Below are 21654 nucleotides of genomic sequence, written 5' to 3' on the forward strand. Positions count from 1 at the left end.
AAACTTCATGGCACCAAGTCACAGATGGGAAAGGAAACAAAGTACTGGAGAACTTGACACAAGGTTCAAAAGGATAGATGGAGATGAACTGTTCTCTGGTGAGAAATCCAGATGAAGGGTTCATAAAATACAGAGTCCAGTGTAGCAATGGGAGTTGAAATTAGAATTGGGAATTTTTTTCCCTAATGCTACCATACAGAGGAACCCAACTGCAATTAATTCAGTCCCAGTCAGGGACTGGATCTGAGCACTCAAGGACTTGCTTGTTTAACCTTTGTGTGGGAAACCATTAACAACCCCAAAATAAACAGACATTTTCTTTTAAATTAAACTGTTATCAACTGGACAAAGGATATTAATGCAAGAAAATGAAGTTCTTCCTATTTCTGTCATCCATGGTCAGAATACTGCAACTCCTGGGCCAAATATAAAACCACCTGTTGTACTGCAAATTTCGAACTTCTCTAAGAACAACCTTTTTAGAAGAGTGCCCCCTCCAGCATGCCAGACATTAATTTATTATTCCTTAACTCTATTTGCCTTGGTAATTAGCACTAAAATAGCTTTAGATTCACATTGGGAGCTGAAGTTCACTAGTATCTAGATGTCGCCAGTCAAGTATTGGCCAATTTCTTTTCAGCAGTCTAATTAAATTGAACTGAAGTCAAACACATTTTGTACTGTCCAGTGCTCCTTTATTTTTTATTCATTATCCTAGCAAATGAACAGCCATGAGTTGAATTCTTTAGCAGGTTAGGAGTTAAAGTAAAAAAAATTACTGGGAGAGAAACAGTTCCACATATCTGGTTCTAAGGGTCTAATTTACAAGTCTGCAAAAATAACACTTCAGACTTTGGAAATAAACTAAAAATGACTGCTGCAGAGTGCTCTGAATTTTAAGTGGGGTTTAGCATTCACTTTTTCCAGTGGTTCAGACAGGCTAAGGCACAAAGCATTAACATAAGAATTTCCCTTCAATGAAACTTTCATTATTACCTCTTACAGAAAAATTGTGCGGCTGCTTCTCTTCAGTCAACTGTGGAACCCAATTTTGTCTGATCTTTTTAACATGAAGTTTTGCTTCCTGATGCAAACAATGATATGACATTTGTAGGTGTAGAACACTGGTGATTTGAACACCAAATGGTGCTATGTACACCCTTTACTCAGCTGAATCCTAAATTCACATTAAATTACAACAACGCCATGGTAGCACAGCAGTTTATTACACTCCGGGGCATTCCAGATTTCAATCCCAGCAGCATCCATAAAGACTCTGTAAATCCTCCCTGTGGTATGCATGGGTTTCCCCGGGTTCTCTAGTTTCCTCCCACAGTCCAAGACGTATCGGGTATGTCCACTGGTCATTGTACATTATCCCATGATTAGGTTGGGTTAATCGGGTTTGTCGGGGGCTACTGGGGTGGCGTGGATCAAAGGGCTGGAAGGGCCGACTCTGCACTATATAAATACGTTTTTCTCTTTGTTGGGATCTCCCTTTAATGCAGAATTAACTGTAGTTTAAAAAGAACATGACATCACTGTCACCAAGTTCAATAAACTTGTACCAAAAACACAAGAGATTCTGCAGATGCTGGAAATTCAGAACAGACACAAAATGCTGGAGGAACTCAGGTCAGGCAGCATCTATGGAAATGAAAAACGTCAACGTTTTGGTTGAGACTCTTCATCAGGACTGGAAATGAACGGGGAAAGCCAGAATAAGAAGGTGGGAGGAGAACAAGCTAGATGATGGTAGATGGAAAAGGCAAAGGGCTGGAATAGACAAAAACTGGGAGAGGAGAGTGGAAAGGGCAAGAGGAGAGGCGTTGGGGGAGGTTATAGGCAGGTGAAGAGAAGAGGCCAGAGAGGGGAATTGAAGAAGAGGGAAAGGGGAAGGTAAAAAAAAAATTATCGTAAGTTAGTGAAATTGATGTTCATGCCATCAGGTTGGAGGCTACTTAGATGGAATAATTTGTGTTGCTGCTCCAACATGAGAGTGGCCTCATCGTGGCAGAAGAGGAGGCCATCGAACAACGTGTCAGAATGTGAATGGGGATAGGCACTAAAATGATTGGTCACCAGGAAATTCCGTTTTTTTGTGGGTGGAGTGGAGATGCTTGACAAAGCGGATGCCCAATCTATGTCGGGTCTCACTAATATAGAGGGGGCCACATCGGAAGCACTGGATACAGTACACGACCCCATGAGATTCACAGATGAAGTGCTGCCTCACCTGGAAGGACTGTTTGGAGCTCTGAATGGAGGTGAGGGAGGAGGTGAATTGGCAGGTGTCGCACTTCTGCTGCCTGCAGGTTTAAGTGCCAGGAGGGAGATAAGGGAGATGAGTGGGGTGGGAAGAATGGACAAGGGAATCATGGAGGGAGCAGTCCCTGTGGAAAGCAGAGAGGGGTCAGGTAAAGACATGTTTGGTGGTAGGATCCCTTTAGAGGTGGAGGAAGTTGCCGAAAATAATGTGTCGGATGCGATGGCTCATGGGGGTGGTAGGTGAGGACAAGAGGAATTCTATTTCTGTTAAGGTGGTGAGAAGATGGGATGAGTGTAGATGTCTGGAAGTGGAGGAGATGCAGGTGAGAACAGTGGTGAAGGAACAGAAACCCATACTTTGAAGGAGGAGGACATCTCTGATGTCCTGAAAAAGAAAGCTTCATACTGGGAACAGATTCACAGTGACACAGGAACTAAGAAAAGGGTGTGACTTTTTTATTTACAGGAGACAGAGCAGGAAGAGGTCTGGTCAAGATAGCGGCATGAATCTGTGGGTTTATAAAATACATCAGTAGAAAGTGTGTCTCCAGAGATGGAGACAAAGATCGAGAAAGGGGAGATACATGTCAGAAATGGACCAAGTGAATTTAAGGGCAGGGTGGAAGTTGAAGGCAATGTTAATGAAATTGATGAGCTCAGCATGGGTGCATGAAGCAGCACCAATACAGTCAACAATGTAGCAGAAGAAGAGATGGGGAGCATTACCAGTGGAGGCTTGGAACATAGACTGTTCCACACAGCTAACGAAAAGGCAGGCATAGCAGGGGCCCATGGTTACACCTTGAGTTTGGAGAAACTGGGAAGAGCCGAAAGAGAAATTGTTGGGGGTGAGGACCAGTTCCACCAGACAGAAGAGGGTGGTGGTGGCGGGGAACTGATTTGTTTTCAAGAAAGAAGTGGAGAGCTTTAAGGTCTTCTTGATGTGGGATAGATGTGCATAGGGACTGGACATCCATGGTGAAAATGAGGCAACCAGAGCCAGGAAAGTGAAAGTTGTTGAGTGAATGTGAGGTGTTATGGATGTAAGCGGGAAGGGACTAAACCAAAGGGAATAAAGTGAAGTCGAGGTCTGCAGTCATGAGTTCAATGGGGCAGGAGCAGGCAGAAACAATGGGCCTACCTGGACAATCACATCTTGGGTAGGAGGTAGTAATGAGCAGCATGGGGTAGGGGAACTATGAGACTGGTGGCAGTGGATGGGAGATCTCCAGAGTTGATGAGGTTGGTATGTTGGAGACAATGGCCTGATGGTCTTGAGAGTTATCTCTCTCCTCTCACTGTGAAACAGGGACACCTCTTTTCACTTATTAGGGAGAGGGAGAGCCTGTGGTATCTTGAATTACCACAGATCTTTGGGGTACTGCAAGTCTGTGTCTTTATTGATGCTTGCTGCACGCTTGAGTATTCGGTGGAGGGTGCTGATTCTTTTTTGCTGGTGGGGGAATCATTGCCTTGTTGCTGCTTGTGTGTGGGAAGGGGCATTGGGGTTCTAACGTTTTAACCGTCATTCATTCTTTGGGGCACTCCTCTGTTTTTGTGGATATTTATGAAGAAAAAGAATTTCAGGATGTATATTGTATACATTTCTCTGACATTAGATGTACCTATTGAACCTATTGAATTAGAGATGAAAAGATCCAGAGCAGCAGAATGGGGTGTCCGAGAAGAGGAGGAGTGTTGGAGTTGGGGGAAGGGGTCATCGGCTTTTCAGAGATGTCTGACAGTCGATGCTTCAAGGGGTAAATAAGAAGAGGTGTCTGAGGGTTACCATCTCAAGGGTAGGTAAGAGGTGGTGTCTGACAGTTGCCAGCATATCAAATTAGGCTCCCAATATTACACCACTGTCATTAATTTGGCAATCTCATTCAATGGAATACATAAAACATTTCACTGATCCAAATTAGAATCTTGTTAACTGCGTACATATTTTTAAAATTTTAATAAAGACACTTGGTACAGTTTGAAAACGATCTTCATTAAAATAAAACCTGGCTTAAATTACAAACTACATAAAATTGTTATCATTATAACCACTGCCACATACTCCACATGATACAAGTTTCCCACACTGAAGCCATTCTGCAGTTCATTTTGATCTGAAGTTAATACTGAACACTTTTTTCATATCATCAAACATGAATGATTATAGTTTTTGGATCATGTAGATAATTTGAACAATGAAGGCCATCTTACTACATAAACATCCTCCTTTCACAGAAACATTGGCATAGACTATAGAAGGATGCGTGTAATGGTTGTGCAAGTTGGAGAGATGAGGTGTTGGCGGCTGTAGGGAAGCTGGAGCACCAGCTGTCTGACCAAATGGGATTAATACTTCATTTGACAGCTTTGCAAATATTATCAGTTGAATGATGCTTTAAGAGTGGCAGGTGAAACCATAGACTAGTAAAATGACTTTTTATATGTCCTTCTTGCAACAAAGTACCAGTTAGATGTGCACTAATTACCAAGATAAATCAAGACTTAAAGTTACTTTAAATGAGACAAAGTAATCTGCAGCATTTTAACCACTTAAATAATGGATGTGAAAAGATAGCAATGATAAATGTCAATTATAATCAATTACAACCAAATTAGGTATGATTAACCTATAATAGTGGCTTGTATTTAACACAACAATTAAAAAAGCTCACACAGAAAGTACGGTGGATTGTGGTTAATAGGGCCACATCGTATCCAGTATATTTTGGGCCAATTAAGCAGCTGCTCCAATTAGCTGAAGTTACTTGGAAATAGTCAAAAGGATATTTAAAAAAAGACAAATTAGCATTTAAATGAGTAACAAATAATATATTTAAATGAAATATAGAAGAAATTAAAGCACTATCAATACTACTACAGTATCATAAAACTGTGTATTAGTTCCCTATAGCAGCGATCCCCAACCACTGGGCTGCAGGCTGCTACTGGGCTGTGAGGAAACGATATGAGTCAGCTGCACCTTTCCTCATCCCCTGTCACGCACTGTTGAACTTGAACATAGGGTTGCCAACTGTCCAGTATTTGCCGGGACATCCCGTATATTGGGCTAAATTGGTCTGTTCCGTATTTCCGCCAAGGTACAGCGTTCCTATGAAACCTTTTGTGCCAAAATGGTGTGAAGTGAAGAAACATTTACCATTAATTTATATGGGAAAAAATTTTGAGCGTTCTCAGACCCAAAAAATAACCAAACAAATCATAACCAAATAACACATAAAACCGAAAATAAATAACACTAACATATAGTAAAAGCAGGAATGATATGATAAATACACAGCCTATATAAAGTAGAAATAATGTATGTGCAGCATAGTCGGGAAGATTAAGCGAAAACTGATTTGTGGGGAAAAAAAATTGGCACGTATGCGCATGCGCAGATCACACGACTGTGCAAGGCTTCATGGTCATGGTAGTCTTTCCTCGGGTAAAGTGTCCCGGGATTTGACTGCTACTTCTGTCCCTTATTTGGGAGTGAGAAAGTTGGCAACCCTAACTGCGAAAGACAGGTTGAGGTGAGTTTAACCCTACCTGAACAACACCCCACAACCCCCGGTCAGCCGGTCCGCAAGAATATTGTCAATATTAAACCGGTCCGTGGTGCAAAAAAGGTTGGGGACCCCTGCCCTATAGTCATCGATGGAGGACTTCATCCAGTGTGTTCTTTTGATTTACTGTAAATGAACAAAAGCAGCGCAGACACCTAGTGCAGATAATGTACTGTTTTTATACAATGCTATCAATGACTGCAACCTCCAAATCTTTATTTTCATTGTAACATTCAAGATGATTGCCAACACCTGCAAATTCTTCATAGTTCCTAATTTGTTGAAGGAATGAAATTGTTTCATTTTCATTCCTGGCTATTTCTGGCATCTCTAAGCCTGAATGAAGAAAATTACTGGAGAAAATTCATCAATCCTCTATGTCGAAAATGTCCTGATGTTTATCAGAATTTTAAAATTGTACTTGCTATGATGTTCTGCATTCTTCACACTGCCACTGGAAGAACCAGTTTCTCTAGATATTCCTTATCCTCATTTTACACAGCTCATCTCAATCTCTGCAATTCCAGGAACAAAAAGGCAGGTTGTGCAATCTGTTCTTGCAATTTAAGGCTTGATTCAATTCTCCTGAGCCTGCAAATTACCTTCTATCTTAAATCCCTTCTCTAAATCTAATGTCCAAATTTGCATGTAAACAGGTGTACTGGTGTGGGTAGATATTAAAATTGTAACGTCAGCTATAATATAATCTCTGCTGAGCAAGATTTATGTTATATTTGTCCATATGGGGAATCAATCCAGAGGCAGGAAGACTTTCAGCCAATTTGTCTGGAATATTATATATTGTATACTGTGGCCAATGTTCTCATTAATTCAGGTACTGCTGCATAATCAGGGAACTCAGATGAGTCAATAATATAGGCCCTAATAAATGTGAATACACCACATCTCAATATGACTACAACTACAGAATAAACAACCTGTAATATCCTTGAGAATTGAGAAGGTACACTATAAAGCTTCGTACACACAACTTCCTTAATGTAGCAGAAACTTGTGATGATGCTTGAAATGTAATAGTATGGAAACAGGTATTTTTTAATCTATGGCATTTCTTGAACAGATTGTACCATAATCAGGCACAGTGCTTAAAGGTTTCTTGCATATCCTGGGCTTTAATGGAAATGTGGAACTCTCTCCTTCAATGAGCGTTAGATATTCTATTAGGTGAGAGTACTAAGAGATGTACAACAAAGCCAGGAAATTGGAGTTGAGGGATAATCACTCATCAATTAACAAAAAGGCAAAATAGACTTGAATACCTGAATGGCTGTCAACTTCAAATTTATAAAAGGAGGCTTAATCTTGTATTTAACTAATATAATCTAATATAACCCTATTATACTTAGCCTGATGTTCTATTCTCTTGTATAACATGTTAATGATTTCCGTAACTGCACAGAAGTTTAGTCCATAATTTTTTTCAATCTGTGTTGCACAGGATTCTGAGTACAAAGATCACAGTATTCAGCCTTGGCAATGCTAGTTTAGGAATTCAGAAATGGTGATGCGGTTCAGCACTGAATCTGGTGTCACTCTTACCAGTTTCACCTTATCGTGCCAAATCCAAAATGGGGAAAAGTTAGCATTCTGAAAACAATTATACTGTCTCCTTTTCCATGTATTCTTATAAAAACCTTCAGAAATTATACCTCTGAAGCACAATGCATTAATAATATGAAGTGAATTGTAGAATTGGAATACAATGAATGTATTTATGCATGCTTAGACTTGAAGAAAAATCAAAGCACACTAGGGGTATTTTGTGATATGAATAAATGCACATACATTGAGTAAATGGCTGTGTTTTGCATGGAATGTGTGTGCCTAGCTCAGAGGAAGCTACTGTAGCACAGTGCATCTGTGTGGAAGAAACTATGGTAACTTTCAAGAAAATCAATTATGACCAACTTCTTCCACCATCAAGCCAAATATAATGGCAAAGTGACCTCTCTTGGCTGAAGTATAGTTCCCTGATATCTGATCACCTTCTGAAACGAGGCACAGGGAACCATACGTCCACGTTCCCATTTAAAAGGTTTCAGAAGGCTTTTCCATCTTGCCGACTATCGCAATTCACCTGTGTCCCTTCCACACTCACCATCATGCAGATAAACCAACAAGGAGCGACAGGGCAGTGATTACATGCTCAAATTGGAGCTGATTTTCCACCAAATTGCCTAGACAAGCTAGATATAAAGTTTCAAATGCCACCTAAGTTCTATGCGTTTTATAAGCATGACCAATGAGCAGAAACATCCTTTAGAAAGATTTTTATACGATTAAAAAATCATCTTTGGACAATAATGAACACTTACTGTGTAGTTGGGGTTTCCAGGTTGAATGCGCAGTTCTGCCAGCATCCAAATCCCATTGGTCAGCTTCAAGGATTGATACAACATATCCTGTCCCTCCACATTCCTTTTAGCAATGGTAAACACGTTGCTATTCTGCAGTTTATTGGACACCATGTCTGAAAAGAAACATAACAGTAAATATGAGCACAGATACAATTTCACCCATTTATTCTGTTTTCTTACTGTTAGAATTTTCTTGATTGCTTATCGTTAATTGGTTATTTTTACAGTCCTTCACTGGTTATCCTCACAGCCAAGTTTGATTGGCATATTCTCTATCTGTTCAATATGATTAGTTAGCAGTGAGGGAGATGCACTTCTGACAAACATATCAGATCCTGGATTTTCCATCACGTTGACTGGCATACAGCTACATTGCTTATGGATAATCTGAAAGCTAAAACAGTAGCTGTTTTTTTAGGTTTTAACTTAATTAAAAGTCTGGTTCTGCACACAGCCATGTTATTATCAGGAAGTTGAATTAAAGCCTGTACTGTAGAGGAATTTTAAATTCTTGAGGTCACCAGAAAATAATAGTTTATAAATTAAGCATCAGGGCAATGGCTGTATTTTGCATTTTTAAGAGATTAAAATACTTATTATAAAATTAATTTAGAATATGAGCGATCAGTGAGTCCATGTACCAACAACCGTACATTAAAATTGTACCAGCATCAAAAAGCAAATCCAAAAATCACAGATTTCTAATTTCAGTGATGGCCTGCACATAGTGTAACCTGAATAAGCAAACTGCCCGCTGGCCACTCCCAACAATCTTTTGCACCATTTAGTGCAAGATTTAGCAGAAGCTTGAACTGACCTTTTTCTCTCCCCTATCTGGATGACACACTTTTGTATTGGAGATACAAAACCAACCTGGAACAAGTATTACTATTAACCTTTACTGTAAAGCTCATAAGGGTATACCGAGGCATAATGTCAATGGACCAAATACTTCAGTTGTCATTCCATACAGAATCTTGACATTTACATCATTTACACTGGGAGTGCAGTTAAGTATATTGTGATTAGTCCTGACCCCTCAATTTCCTCCTGCCTGTCTGTCATCAGTTTGTGGAAGAACTAGAGTGCCTCATGTCTAGGATAATCTAGGTGGGGCAGCTTGTTGTGCCAGAAGGGTCTGTTTTGTGCAGATCTCTAAATAAACAAACAGCAGACTGACCAAAGTCTGAAGTTATACTTTCTGATGTCCCACCAAAAGCTCAGCTCCCTTGGTGCAGACACCAGCCCCTTTCAACTTAGGAACACTGATGTTCTGTTTGATCTGTAGTTAAGCTGCAAAACATATTTTGCGCATCATTAAAACTATCTCCCTCCTCTTTCACACTGTAGACTATGCCCTCATCTCATCCTCATCACTGCCTAAACTCTTTTCCACATTCGTTACCTCTGAACTGCTTCTAATAGTGTCCTTATCAGCCGCCTGCACTTAATGCCCTTGTCCTAGATCATTCTTGTCTGTCCCTTGCATCTCGTATAAGAACATTTAAATGATTGAGCCTAGCCCTTTGGATATTTTCTTAAGGCCACCAAACAACGCCTCAGTATTTTAACCAAACACTATCCTGTAGTCTAAAGAGAATATTTGCTGGTTTGTTTCCCTTTCAAGTACCTTAAGACATTTTATAATAAAGACACATTTTATGCTAACAAGCTCTTTTTTGTTATTATACATGGTCTTTTCCAAGGTATTTTTAAGAATAGGCCCCACCTGATCAAATCATAGCTTAAAATGTTAGCAGCAACCACATTACTGCTCTCTTAGTTGTCTTAGGCCAAGACTGTAAACTGTGCTCCAGATGTAAGCAGACAGCTTTTCAGTATCTTGAATACAAACGAACCAGCAAAATAAACTAGCATGCTGTCTGCTCTTATTGGAGCTTTCCACCACTCAGATACACTGAATGCCAAATGAACTAAAGAGCCCTTTCTGCTGGCCTTCAGGATTCTATCTGAAACAGGCTTTAGTAATTTCAATTGAGTTCTCAACAGCCTTGCGCCACACCAAATCAAGTCTGACAAACAGATGACATGAACTGGCAGCCTCACTCAGAGAAGGCACAGGAAGAGTTACTGTAAAACAGATAATTTCACGTATTAATTATTACTCCTTGAAGCAGGCTCTGAAAGTTTATCTTCAAATTAAATTTATGTCTCTTAGGCAACGTCCACACTACGCCAGATAATTTTGAAAACGCCAGTTTCGAGTAAAAACAACAGGCGTCCACACTAGGCGTTTTTCAAAATATCTCTGTCCACACCAAAAGGGATATTTGGGCGAATCTACTCCTACTGGGCATACGGAGACACATCTACAGAAAACAAGCGAAGAGGAAACGGTATAATATTTACGTTTCCGCGGCGGCGTTGTGCTACTTCCATAGAATAAAACTAGAGTACCAACAACAGCGAAAGAAAGTTTTCAACAATGTCTTCGAGGAATATAAAGAAAACCTCCGCTGGAAAAATCAGACCGGACTTCTCTGTTTAGACAGACAATGAGGTCGAGCTGTTTCTGCGAGTTACAAACGACTACGGAGTCAGCAAAGCAGTGCAGATGTTTAATTCCAAACAAACTATTAACGTAGACAATAAAGTAAACAACACACGCATGAAGCCGTCCTCTACCCAAGAACAACAAGTGAGTGAAATCTTCTGCCGCCAGATCTGCTCAGTATTTCTGACATTAATATTTTTAAAGATAGACTCAATCAAATCAATATAAGGGATCTAGTCAAAAAAACTCACTTTACAATTTAACTCTCACACCGTTCACACCGACTGCACGTTATAACAGCGGTGGTCAGTCAGTGACAGTGCCGGTTTGGAGACCCCGGGGTACAGGAGATCAAGGTTACGACCACCGCAGACTGGGAGACCGGAGGGTACGGGCAGAAGAACAGAGGATGCAAACAGATAAACCGAGAGGACCAGCTTGAAAGCCACCTCCAGTTTAAATTCCATGTGGAATATTTTGGAGGATCAAGAACCAAGAACAGCCGTCCGGCAGTGCTTGCGCAGTCCCAAGCAGAAGCAGAAAAAGCATTGTTGTTGTGCTGTTGTCATGACAACGTTTTAAAATCTCTCCATTTATCCCGTACACACAACGCGAACCAATCGTTTTCAAGTTTACACACTCTGGAGAGTGTTTTCGAAAATCTCCGTTTTCGGGGGATAAAAATGTCGGTTCAGTGTGGACAGAGGGTCAAAACGAAGAGAAAAAACTTCGTTTTCAAAATTATCCGGCGTAGTGTGGACATAGCCTTAGTTCTTGAACCATCAGTTACTGAAATAGCTCCCCCCGTTTGCATTTTCTAAACCAATCACAGCCTTCTGTATACAACAGGAATTCTGCAGATGCTGGAAATTCAAGCAACACACATAAAAGTTGCTGGTGAACGCAGCAGGCCAGGCAGCATCTCTAGGAAGAAGTGCAGTCGACGTTTCAGGCCGAGACCCTTCGTCAGCCTTCTGTATCTTCATTGAACCTTCCCCTAGACTCCTGCTGCCAAGAACCATCGGCAGAGGAATGAGGAAATAGACTAAAACCTGCAGCAAATCAATGATTTTCCCCAGAGGTAACTTCAGACATAACCAGACGAGCTGATGCTCAATTTTCCTTGTAACTGCATTACTGTCACAACAGCAAATTATTGAACATTTGGTGTTATGAGTGTTGCAAAACAAGCAACCAGACAAGTAATTTTTCATTCACTCCCTGGCTTTATATAAACCTACAGAAAAAGAATCCTAACCTGTCTACTGAAACCAAGTAACATTAATCCATAAGTTAATGCTTTCTTGCAGCTAACTGTAATTAGCAAAGAGACGAAATACTGGAGACACGTTTCAGAACAGATTAACTATTTAAGTGGAAATTACAATTATCCATTATTCTTGATCACTGTGTAACTGGGTGTAATCAACACACCTCAGACTGTCAGGATGCACAACTTCTCCTCTCTCCCCATCAACAGAGTGCCCCCAGTGCTGTACACTCTGCTTTCATACCACTGCACAGACAAATACCCAAGAAATCACATTATCGAATTTACAATCACCAATGACACGACAGCGGTGGGGCTCATGAGAAGGCCTACAGAGAGGAGGTGGAAGAGATCGAGGCCTAGTGCCAGGAAAATAACCTCTTCCTCAATGTCAACAAGGCAAAGGAGATGGTTATCGACTTCAGGAGAACTTGGACCACACACACCTCTCTTTACATTGGTGGCAAAGCAGTAGAAACTACTGCTGATCTTGTACAACTTCTCCTCGTCCCAGAACACATCCTCCACAGTCAAGAAAGCTCACCAACACGCTTCCACATTCTGAGGAGGCTGAAGAGAGCAGAACTCTGCACATCAACACGATCTTCTATAGATGCACAGTTGAGAGCACCCTAACACACTGCATTCCTGTGTGCCATAGAAACTGCCCTGTGACGGACAGGAGGGTTATTAAAACTGCCAAACGCATCACCAGCACCAGCCTACATACCCTCAAGGGCATATACACAGAAAGATGCCAGAAAAAGGCCAGCAATATCATGAATAATCCCACTAACCCTGCTACCCACTGGTCGCTCCACTCCCATCAGGGTAGAAACCATGCAGAATCCACATCAGGACTACTAGACTCAAAAACAGTTACTTCCCCCAAGCTGATTAGCCCACTCCTGAGGCACCACTCCTTGAAGATGTTTTGGATACTACAGAGGCTAACACTCAGGATGGAACGGACTAATTTTACCACTCTCAGCAGTTTACTTTGATCCTGTGGAGTAGCCCCCCACCCCCATATCAGAATGGTGCAGCCAGTCAGAATGCTCCCCATGGTACAGCTGGAACTCTGCATTATATTATTTAACTAGTTAGGTGACCTATTCAGGGAAACAAATTAGGGCACAGTTATCATCTGGGGTGTAACGTTTGAATACCTGCTTCCATCTGGGTGACCCATGATACCTGTATCTTTAATATGCACTAATGATGCTCACCAACGGACAGCACTGTTCATGCCTGGCATTTGCAAGCCTCAGAATATTAGATAAAGCAAAGACTCAGAAGGAAAGTGTATTATTTACTGTGCTTCTGGATCAGATTTCCACACAATTTCCCTAAGTGGCATAAAAGATGTGCTACCCTAAACCATCTGTGAACCACCATATTTAATAAAAATTTCAGTTATTTGTTTAATGAATGTTGTAACCCATTTAAAGTATGGAGACTGCAGATAGTCTCCTCCATGTGTAAACAGTGTGAAATTCCACAGAAAACAAGTTAATATTGAACCTTGCTGGAATTTCTAGCTGTGTAAATCTATCGTTATTCTGCAGTCGATGCACGGTTCAATTGCTCTCTGAGCTTAGAGTCGTTTAACCTTATTTATTCCAGTGATGTTCCAGCTGGGAGGAAAAAGCTGAATAATGCAGTAAAAATCCTCGCAAGCTCCAAATCAAAAGTTGTTTCAATCAATTTATTCCTTTTTATAACGGTAAAAACAGGAAATCAGAATCAAGTTTATTATCACCATCTTACATGACGTGCAATTTGCTGCTATGCTGCAGTAGTATGATGCAAAGACAGAAGACATAACCATAAAAGCAATGGTAAATTTGAGCTTCAGAGTCACAGATAACACCAAGAGATAAACATAAATTTTGCGTATCTCTGCCATTGGGAAGGTGTATAGGCCTGAATGTGAATGTTCACAATAATTTTGTGACAAATGGGTTTGCCGAGAACAATGTGTTTTTATCACTGGCACCAATCTGGATTTTATAAACAACAATCAAACTCCGCCTTTTTTTTGAATCATGAACAGACATTGCATTTTCAGAGTTTTTATAAGTTATAATGAAAATAATGGAAATGCTTTTTAAATAAAAATATATCTGCTAAATAGTAATGCTTCCACCTTTTTCTATTTGTTTTCTATTGTGGTTTCACTTTCTGACTTGGTTTTGATCAAGTGAAATGTAGCCAATGACGTTGCTCTCACTTCCAATGCTGCCAAGATTGTAAATTGCTTTTGTGTGCACTGTAGTATCTGTCTACATTGTTCCAAAAAGCCTTCATTTCACCCCTGCTTTGCAGGAACAGCAACAATGAGCAGCAGGTTCAGGTCCAATTTTTTTCACAACATTCACCTTCCATTTAATTACGGGTTTCAATGCAGCATAAACATCCCAAACTGTTCCATAGGAGAGTTACTGAACACATGACAGATAAAGATAGTAGGGAAATGTGATCAAATGGATTTTAAGAAACAATAAAGGTGGATACAAAGAAAGAATCAGACAGAACTTCACTACTTAGGGCTTTGGGCAACTGAATGCAGAACCAACTAACATAACTAGATAGGAACACACATCAAAGTTGCTGGTGAACGCAGTAGGCCAAGCAGCATCTGTAGGAAGAGGTGCAGTCGACGTTTCAGGCCGAGACCCTTCGTCAGAACTAACTGAAGGAAGAGTGAGTAAGGGATTTGAAAGTTGGAGGGGGGGGGTGAGATTCAAACTGATAGGAGAAGACAGGAGGGGGAGGGATGGAGCCAAGAGCTGGACAGGTGATTGGCAAAAGGGGATACGAGAGGATCATGGGACAGGAGGTCCAGGAAGAAAGACGGGGGGGGGGGGGGGGGAGACCCAGAGGATGGGCAAGAGGTATATTCAGAGGGACAGAGGGAGAAAAGGGAGAGTGAGAGAAAGAATGTGTGCATAAAAATAAGTAACAGATGGGGTATGAGGGGGAGGTGGGGCCTTAGCAGAAGTTAGAGAAGTCGATGTTCATGCCATCAGGTTGGAGGCTACCCAGACGGAATATAAGGTGTTGTTCCTCCAACTAGATAGGGTCAAGTGGCTGGGATTAGAGCAGTGAACGTAGCCTGCTGGATTATGCAGCTTCTGGAGCTCTTGGTGACACAGAGGTTAGTCAATGGAGGAATTTGAAAACAAGGATGAGCATTTTAAAACTGAAACATTAGTTAACCTGCTGCCTGTCTAGGTTAATAAGCACATGAGTGAACTACAAGTGGGACCTAGTAAATAGGCATCCGTTAGTCTCATGAAACCATGGATTTGCACCTTGGAAAGGCCTGGGCAGGGTTGTATGGAAGACCAGCAGTTGCCCATGCTGCAAGACTCCCTTCTCCATGCCACCGATGTTGTCCAAGGGAAGGGCATTAGGACCCATACAGCTTGGCACCAGTGTCATCGCAGAGCAGTGTGTGGTTAAGTGCCTTGCTCAAGGACACACATGCTGCCTCAGCCAAGGCTCAAACTAGCGACCTTCAATTCACTAGACGAACGCCTTAACCATTTGGCCACGCACCAACACAAGGGACCTAGTAGGAGGCAAGATACAGCAGCTGAGCTTTGTAACATGATTTATAGGGTGGCAGTGATGCAGATAAGCTTAATAAATGATTAATAATTACACGGACTGCTCACATGTTTTTGGAACTGAGAGTGGAAAAACAGTCCAGAAATGTTTTTCCTCTGGTGATAAAAACAGCCAGGCTTTGACTTTGCAATCTAAGATTGGTCTAGAACAAACAGCAGCTTTGGCAAGTGGGAACAGAGCCTGATAGTATGTCACATAGTGGTCAGACCTGTTGGTAAACAGCCAAAGTGGCTATAGGCTCCTGGTCACATCCATTCAAGTTAACAAGCCTTGAACTTAAGGAACTGGAACCAACTGTTGCACTAAGGAAAACGACAGGCTGAGGCGATGGAATGGTTTTCAATGAAACAGGGATGACAAATACAGAGACAAGGATTTGTGATTTTAAATAGAAAGCAACAGAAAAAGAAAGCTCCATTTTATTGGACTATTCAGCAGAAACATTAACACTGTTTTGCTGTCCAAATACACTGTCTTATCATCTGAGTACTTCCAATATGTTCAGCTTTTTATTCAGAAACAGCTCTTTCCATTTAATGTAGAGTATTCTGGCCTATGGCTTGGCACAGAGCAAGTTCTTGGTGTCTCCTCACACTGTAGTAAGGAAGATTCATCAGTTTTTCTTTTTATCAAGATCTACTATACAAATTTCATTGGGTCTGATACAAAAATGTACAATTGTTGACACAGAAGCTAAAGATTATAATGGTTTGGGCAAAAGTAACAAAAAAATTACTGGGGACATTTTGCCAAGCTTCTAAACAATTCTGGGACCCTGACTTGAATCAATTCATTCTAGATTCAAGTTCAACATTCCCTAGCTTGGGTCACTAAGTACCAGCCAGTTGAGATTTTCTGCAACCAATGAATTCAGCTCCTCCTACATAAACTGCAGAATCTTTCCCTCTCATGAATCCCACTTTGCTGATTTAATTAGCAAAAAAATTCTGCAAATATTTTCCCCCAGTGCTGGGAGTGGCTCAAATTGCTGTATTAAAGATCTGAAAAATCGAATACTCAATGGAAGATGCATTTCATGTCCCAGCAGCAAGGAAATTATCATATCTTGTTTACCTCTCTAACTCTGATATACATTCAACTCAATCTTATCATGCTTTTTTTTAAAAGAAAGGAGTTAAGCAACCCATTATTAACTACTCATTTTCTCCATTCCAGCTATTCACCAGAGACTCATTAGTTTTCAACTTCTGCCCCCAGACCCTCACTGCAGGCTTTCTACGCTTTCCATTTGTGCTAACTGTGCCTTCTAGCTTTTCAAAGACCTATGGCATACTACTTTTTAATCATTATCTAAACAGAAAATAATAGTTACAATTTTGAGAATCTTCCTTCTGAGTTTTCCTGGTTGCTTGGTGCTGTTTCCATGAAATGGCCAGAGATAAAAAATAAAATACTGGCCATATATACTGTAATTGGGAGAGACCTCCACACCTGACAATTTCAGCAGCCGTTTTGGAGTTAGATTTTCACTCAGAAAAGATGAGCAAAAACAGCTGGGATGTCACATTGTTTTGCCTGTCTTGAAAATTGATGACGAGTTACTGGGAAGACTAGTTGGGTAAGTAACCTGATCCATGTGGGATACAGTTTGAGGAAAAGCAATGGAGGAAATTGCAGAAGTCCTGGCCATAATTTTCCAAGGGAATCGTTCAAGAGAATCATAAAGTCAAAGTTAGTCCTCACAGAAATAGGCCATTCTAACCACAACCAAGCAACCATCTACATCAGGGGCTCGACTGAGAGCATCCTGACTGGCTGCATCACTGCCTGGTATGGGAACTGTACTTCCCTCAATCGCAGGACTCTTCTGTGGATGTGAACTTCCCACTATACGGCACATTTACAAACAGAGGTGCATAAAAAGGGCCCGAAGGATCACTGGAGACCTGAGTCACCCCAACCACAAACTGCTTCAGCTGCTACCACCCGGGAAACAGTACTGCAGTGTAATAGCCGGGACCAACAGGCCCTGGAACAGCTTCTTCTACCAGGCCATCAGACTGCTTAACTGTATTTCTATGTTATATTGACTATCCTATTGTACATAGTACATACTACTATAAATTACAATAATTGCACATTGCACATTTAGACGGAGATGTAATGTAAAGATTTTTACTCATGTATATTAAGGATGTAAGTAATTAAGTCAATTCAATTCACAACCTTTTTATGCCATGGACCCTTATCATTAACCAAGGGGTCCGTGCACCCCAGGTCTACACTAATCTTATTTTATTCCCCCTGCAGTCTCCTCAACCTCCTTCAGATTCTACACTCACCTACACTCTAGGGACAAATTTACAGCAGCAGACCAACCTACTAACCCTTGGGATGTAGGAGGAAACTGGAGCACCCAGAAGTCCAAGTGGTGATAGGAAGAACATGTAAACTTCACACCCACAGCTCTGAAGTCAGGATTGAAACTGTCACGGGAACTGTGAGGCAGCAGCGCCAGTGGACCTATGGATTAGCTCATTACTGATGTCATACCCTTCCTCAGTGAAGGGTGGAGAGATAAACCAATCAAGCTACCCTCAGTGGTGTGAGGGACAGAATTAGAAGCTGCTTGAAAAAAGTCAATTGTTCAGAGAAAGTAAGCATGAATTTATAAAAGGCAAAGTATACCCAACTAACTTGAAAGAATATATTGACGAACTGTGTATGCTGAAAGGCAAAATACAGCTGATGTGGCAATAAAGAGTTGGAGATGTTGTTTGATAAACTACTACGCGAGGCTTGCCATCACATTTGAAGTTATTGGAATAGAAACAACTGTAAGAACACAGAGGAAAATTACTAACTGGCAGGAAACAAAGAACAATTGTGAAAGGCTGTGACTTTTGGACTGGAGGGAAATGCTCACTGTTATTTCCCAGAGGTTAGTATTAGGAACACTGCTTATACACACTTGCAAGGAGAATGGCAAACTCTGCCTACATTAACAGAGGTGGCCAGCTGCAAAATCAGAAATGGCTTGTGGCTCACAAATCCAGAAAGTGGCAAAATCTAACATCTGTCAGCAAGCCCTGATAGAACCAAGACTCTGTCAATGTACAGAGGTGTGAGAATGTTAAGAAAGGGTGATGTGTAATGGATCCTTGTGGTTTAATCTGGCTACAAAAGGATGGAATATTCAACATACTGTCATAAAATAGAAGCTCAATCTCTGGACTTTTGTCTGAGAATCTTAAGGAATGCTAATAATGAAAAATTAGAATAACCACTTCAGCTATGCAAACAAACAAAATAGTGATATTGAAATTGTTGACTGAAGGAAGCGTTTGCCTGGATACAACATTTCATCACAGTATATAATTAGTTTACTTTGAACAGGAAATAGATGCTAGTACATTTTAGTCTGTATTTACTCGCCAAAAATATAATCCCATTGTGAATGTATAATTGGTTTGAAACTGCTTTTAAACTCTAATCTCATGGAAGTAATTGCACTATAACTACTAAAATTGTATGATTACCTGGAATATAATTCCTAAATAATTTGAGTTTTTAAATGCTACAAGTTATTTCATCCTGTTGGAGTCCGTGATCCACAGCTCCACTCAAACTGATGTTCTTCACAGTGGTGGGTTCTCACTCTCAGGACTTGCCGAGCGACCTGGTGCTTTTGAAAGCTCCAGGTGTGGCCTGGAAGATGTGTGCCTTTGGGGCATGGCCTTGATTCCTCGCCGGTGTCGCCAACTGAAGCATCACAGGACATTGAGACATTGAGAAAGCAGTGTACACTGTTGAAAGAAGACCCTCAAGTTGGGGGAACTCAAATAAGCAACACTGCAAGACTCTCTGTCATCTGTTGAGGGAGTGATCCCTCTCTCCTTCGCTAGTGAGAGAGAGAGATCCTGTCTGAGATGTCGAGGTGTTGGGATGGACAGTAGTTCTTGATGAACTCTGGACCATGGTCTCTGGGGGCTTTGCTGTTCCGTGTATGGTGGGAGGTGGTGGTTGATGTTTTTGCCGCTGTTTGTGCATGGGGGGAGAGAGGCACTTGAGGTTCTTGCATTTTTTGCCATTCATTCTTTGGGTGTTTCTCTGTTTTGTGGGCATCTGTGAAGAGGAAGGATTTCTGGTTGTATGTCTCTGATATTAAATTGTACCATCGAACCATCATACTGATAATCAGACAGCAGGGGAAGAGTGAAAAAACTTGATTCCTCAGACTACGACGAAAGGACGGTGTGTGAAAATATGATTCAAAGGAAAACTGACATTTCTGCCACTTTATTAAAATTCCAGTATCATTGGGATCTTACTGTACAATCAATTTCCCATTGGCCTGAATATTAATGGAACAATAAAAGATTCCATGAACAATGCTATTAAATGAAATGTACCCATAATTTGCTCACCGATACTGTTTGGGTTCTGCCTGGAATACTCTATTCCAGACCTCATCACAACCTTGGCACATACAGGGACTGCAAACCTGAATGGATTACAGCCAGCGTGGATTGAATTTTTTTTGATAAAGGTTATAGAGAAGTTGATGCATAGAATGCAGATGATGTCTACATGGATTTTCAAAGGCATTTAGTAAAGTCTACAACAGAAAGGAGGTTGCAAGATTGAAACTTAGGGAGTTAAAACATTATTAGTAACACAAATAGGAACACAAAGCATGAATAGGTAATTTTCTTAAAGAAGTAATTCTTAATGAAGCAGGAAATAGAGGTAACTGTTAGCTTTTCATATCAGATATAATAGCATAAGTAGCCGCAGCAGGACTAAGCCATCTGGCCTGACAAGCCTGCTCCGCTATTCAATAAGATCATAAGATTCAGTTCCACTTACCTGTCTTTTCCCCTTAACTCTTAATCCCCCCCTACTATGCTAACATCTATCTGTGTTCTAAATACATTCAATGAAGCAGCCTCTACTGTTTCTTCGGGGAGAGTATTCTACAAATAACGTAAAATTACATTTCTTTAATATATAATAGTCATGGATGCAGATGATACGAAGCTTGAAAGTGTGGCATTGAATGAGAAGAATAATAATAGATTGCAAGTAGTATTAAGTGGGCTCAATGAATTCACATTAAGTGACTGATGCCAAAGGGTTACGAGGAAGAACTTCACTATTCCCTGAAAACCACTACAACATAAGGATGTTGTAAATAGAATCAGTGTCTTGAAATAGGAATTAGAAAGGGACAGTTCACCAGTGTTGAGGCAACTGATTGTCATCCAGCTAATCAGCAGATACTTTAATGATTTTCCGTGTAAAAAAAGAGTCGATTGCTGTCAAATGGCTAGGTAGCTGGAGTAGGTGTTGCACTAGACATGTACAGTGTTAACAGCTTGCGCACAGCCAGAGACTTGTTTAGAACTGCCGCTCTGAAAATGGTTGAAATCTTCCAGTAAACGTGGATCCAAGGAACAATACCATTGTGGTATAATGATGCAATTATACCAGGGCCCAATTACAATAATGGGAGACATCACTGAATTAGCTCCTTACTGTCAACAGCTGGCAAAATCTTTGTCAGAATTCTAATGTTTTTTCAAATACAACATATTGAGCAAGTGTGAACACACGAAAGGCTACAGATGTTGGAATAATGAGCAACAAGCAATCTGCTAGAAGAATTCAGTGGGTCGAACAGCTTATCTATGGGAGAAAAGGATTCATCTGCCATGATCTCTCATCTCCATCCCTGCTCCCCTCCTGTATATTACTTGGCACTTGTCATTCCTCCTTAGTCCACCAATCACCTCACCTCAGACTCCTTTCTCATGAGTCTCTTTCTCCTCTTTAGACTGGCCATCTTGCCTCTCCATTCTCTGTCTCCTGATATAGGGTTTTAACCTGAAACATCAATTCCTTTCCTCCCACAAATGCAGCGCCTCTTTCACCTCAGATGGCTGAAGAAGTTGCATGAGTCCCCAGAACTTCAGGACTTTCTACAAGGGCACCACCGAGAACATCCTGACTGGCTGTGTCACCACCCAGTACAGGAACTGTACTACCCTTAATCAC

General features: G+C 40.9%; 1 protein-coding gene across 2 annotated transcripts in view; it reads right to left on the bottom strand.

Moving 5' to 3' along the window:
- Window positions 1–21654, bottom strand: part of ap2b1 (adaptor related protein complex 2 subunit beta 1) — a 265422-nt gene that overhangs the window by 24190 nt on the left and 219578 nt on the right. For both annotated transcript variants that reach the window (XM_072243607.1, XM_072243606.1), the window contains one exon: window positions 8174–8328. In XM_072243607.1, coding sequence (XP_072099708.1) covers window positions 8174–8328 — 155 coding nt within the window. The remainder of the gene's footprint in view (window positions 1–8173; window positions 8329–21654) is intronic.

The sequence above is a fragment of the Mobula birostris genome, chromosome 25, assembly GCF_030028105.1.
Source record: "Mobula birostris isolate sMobBir1 chromosome 25, sMobBir1.hap1, whole genome shotgun sequence".
Classification (NCBI taxonomy): Eukaryota; Metazoa; Chordata; class Chondrichthyes; order Myliobatiformes; family Myliobatidae; genus Mobula; species Mobula birostris.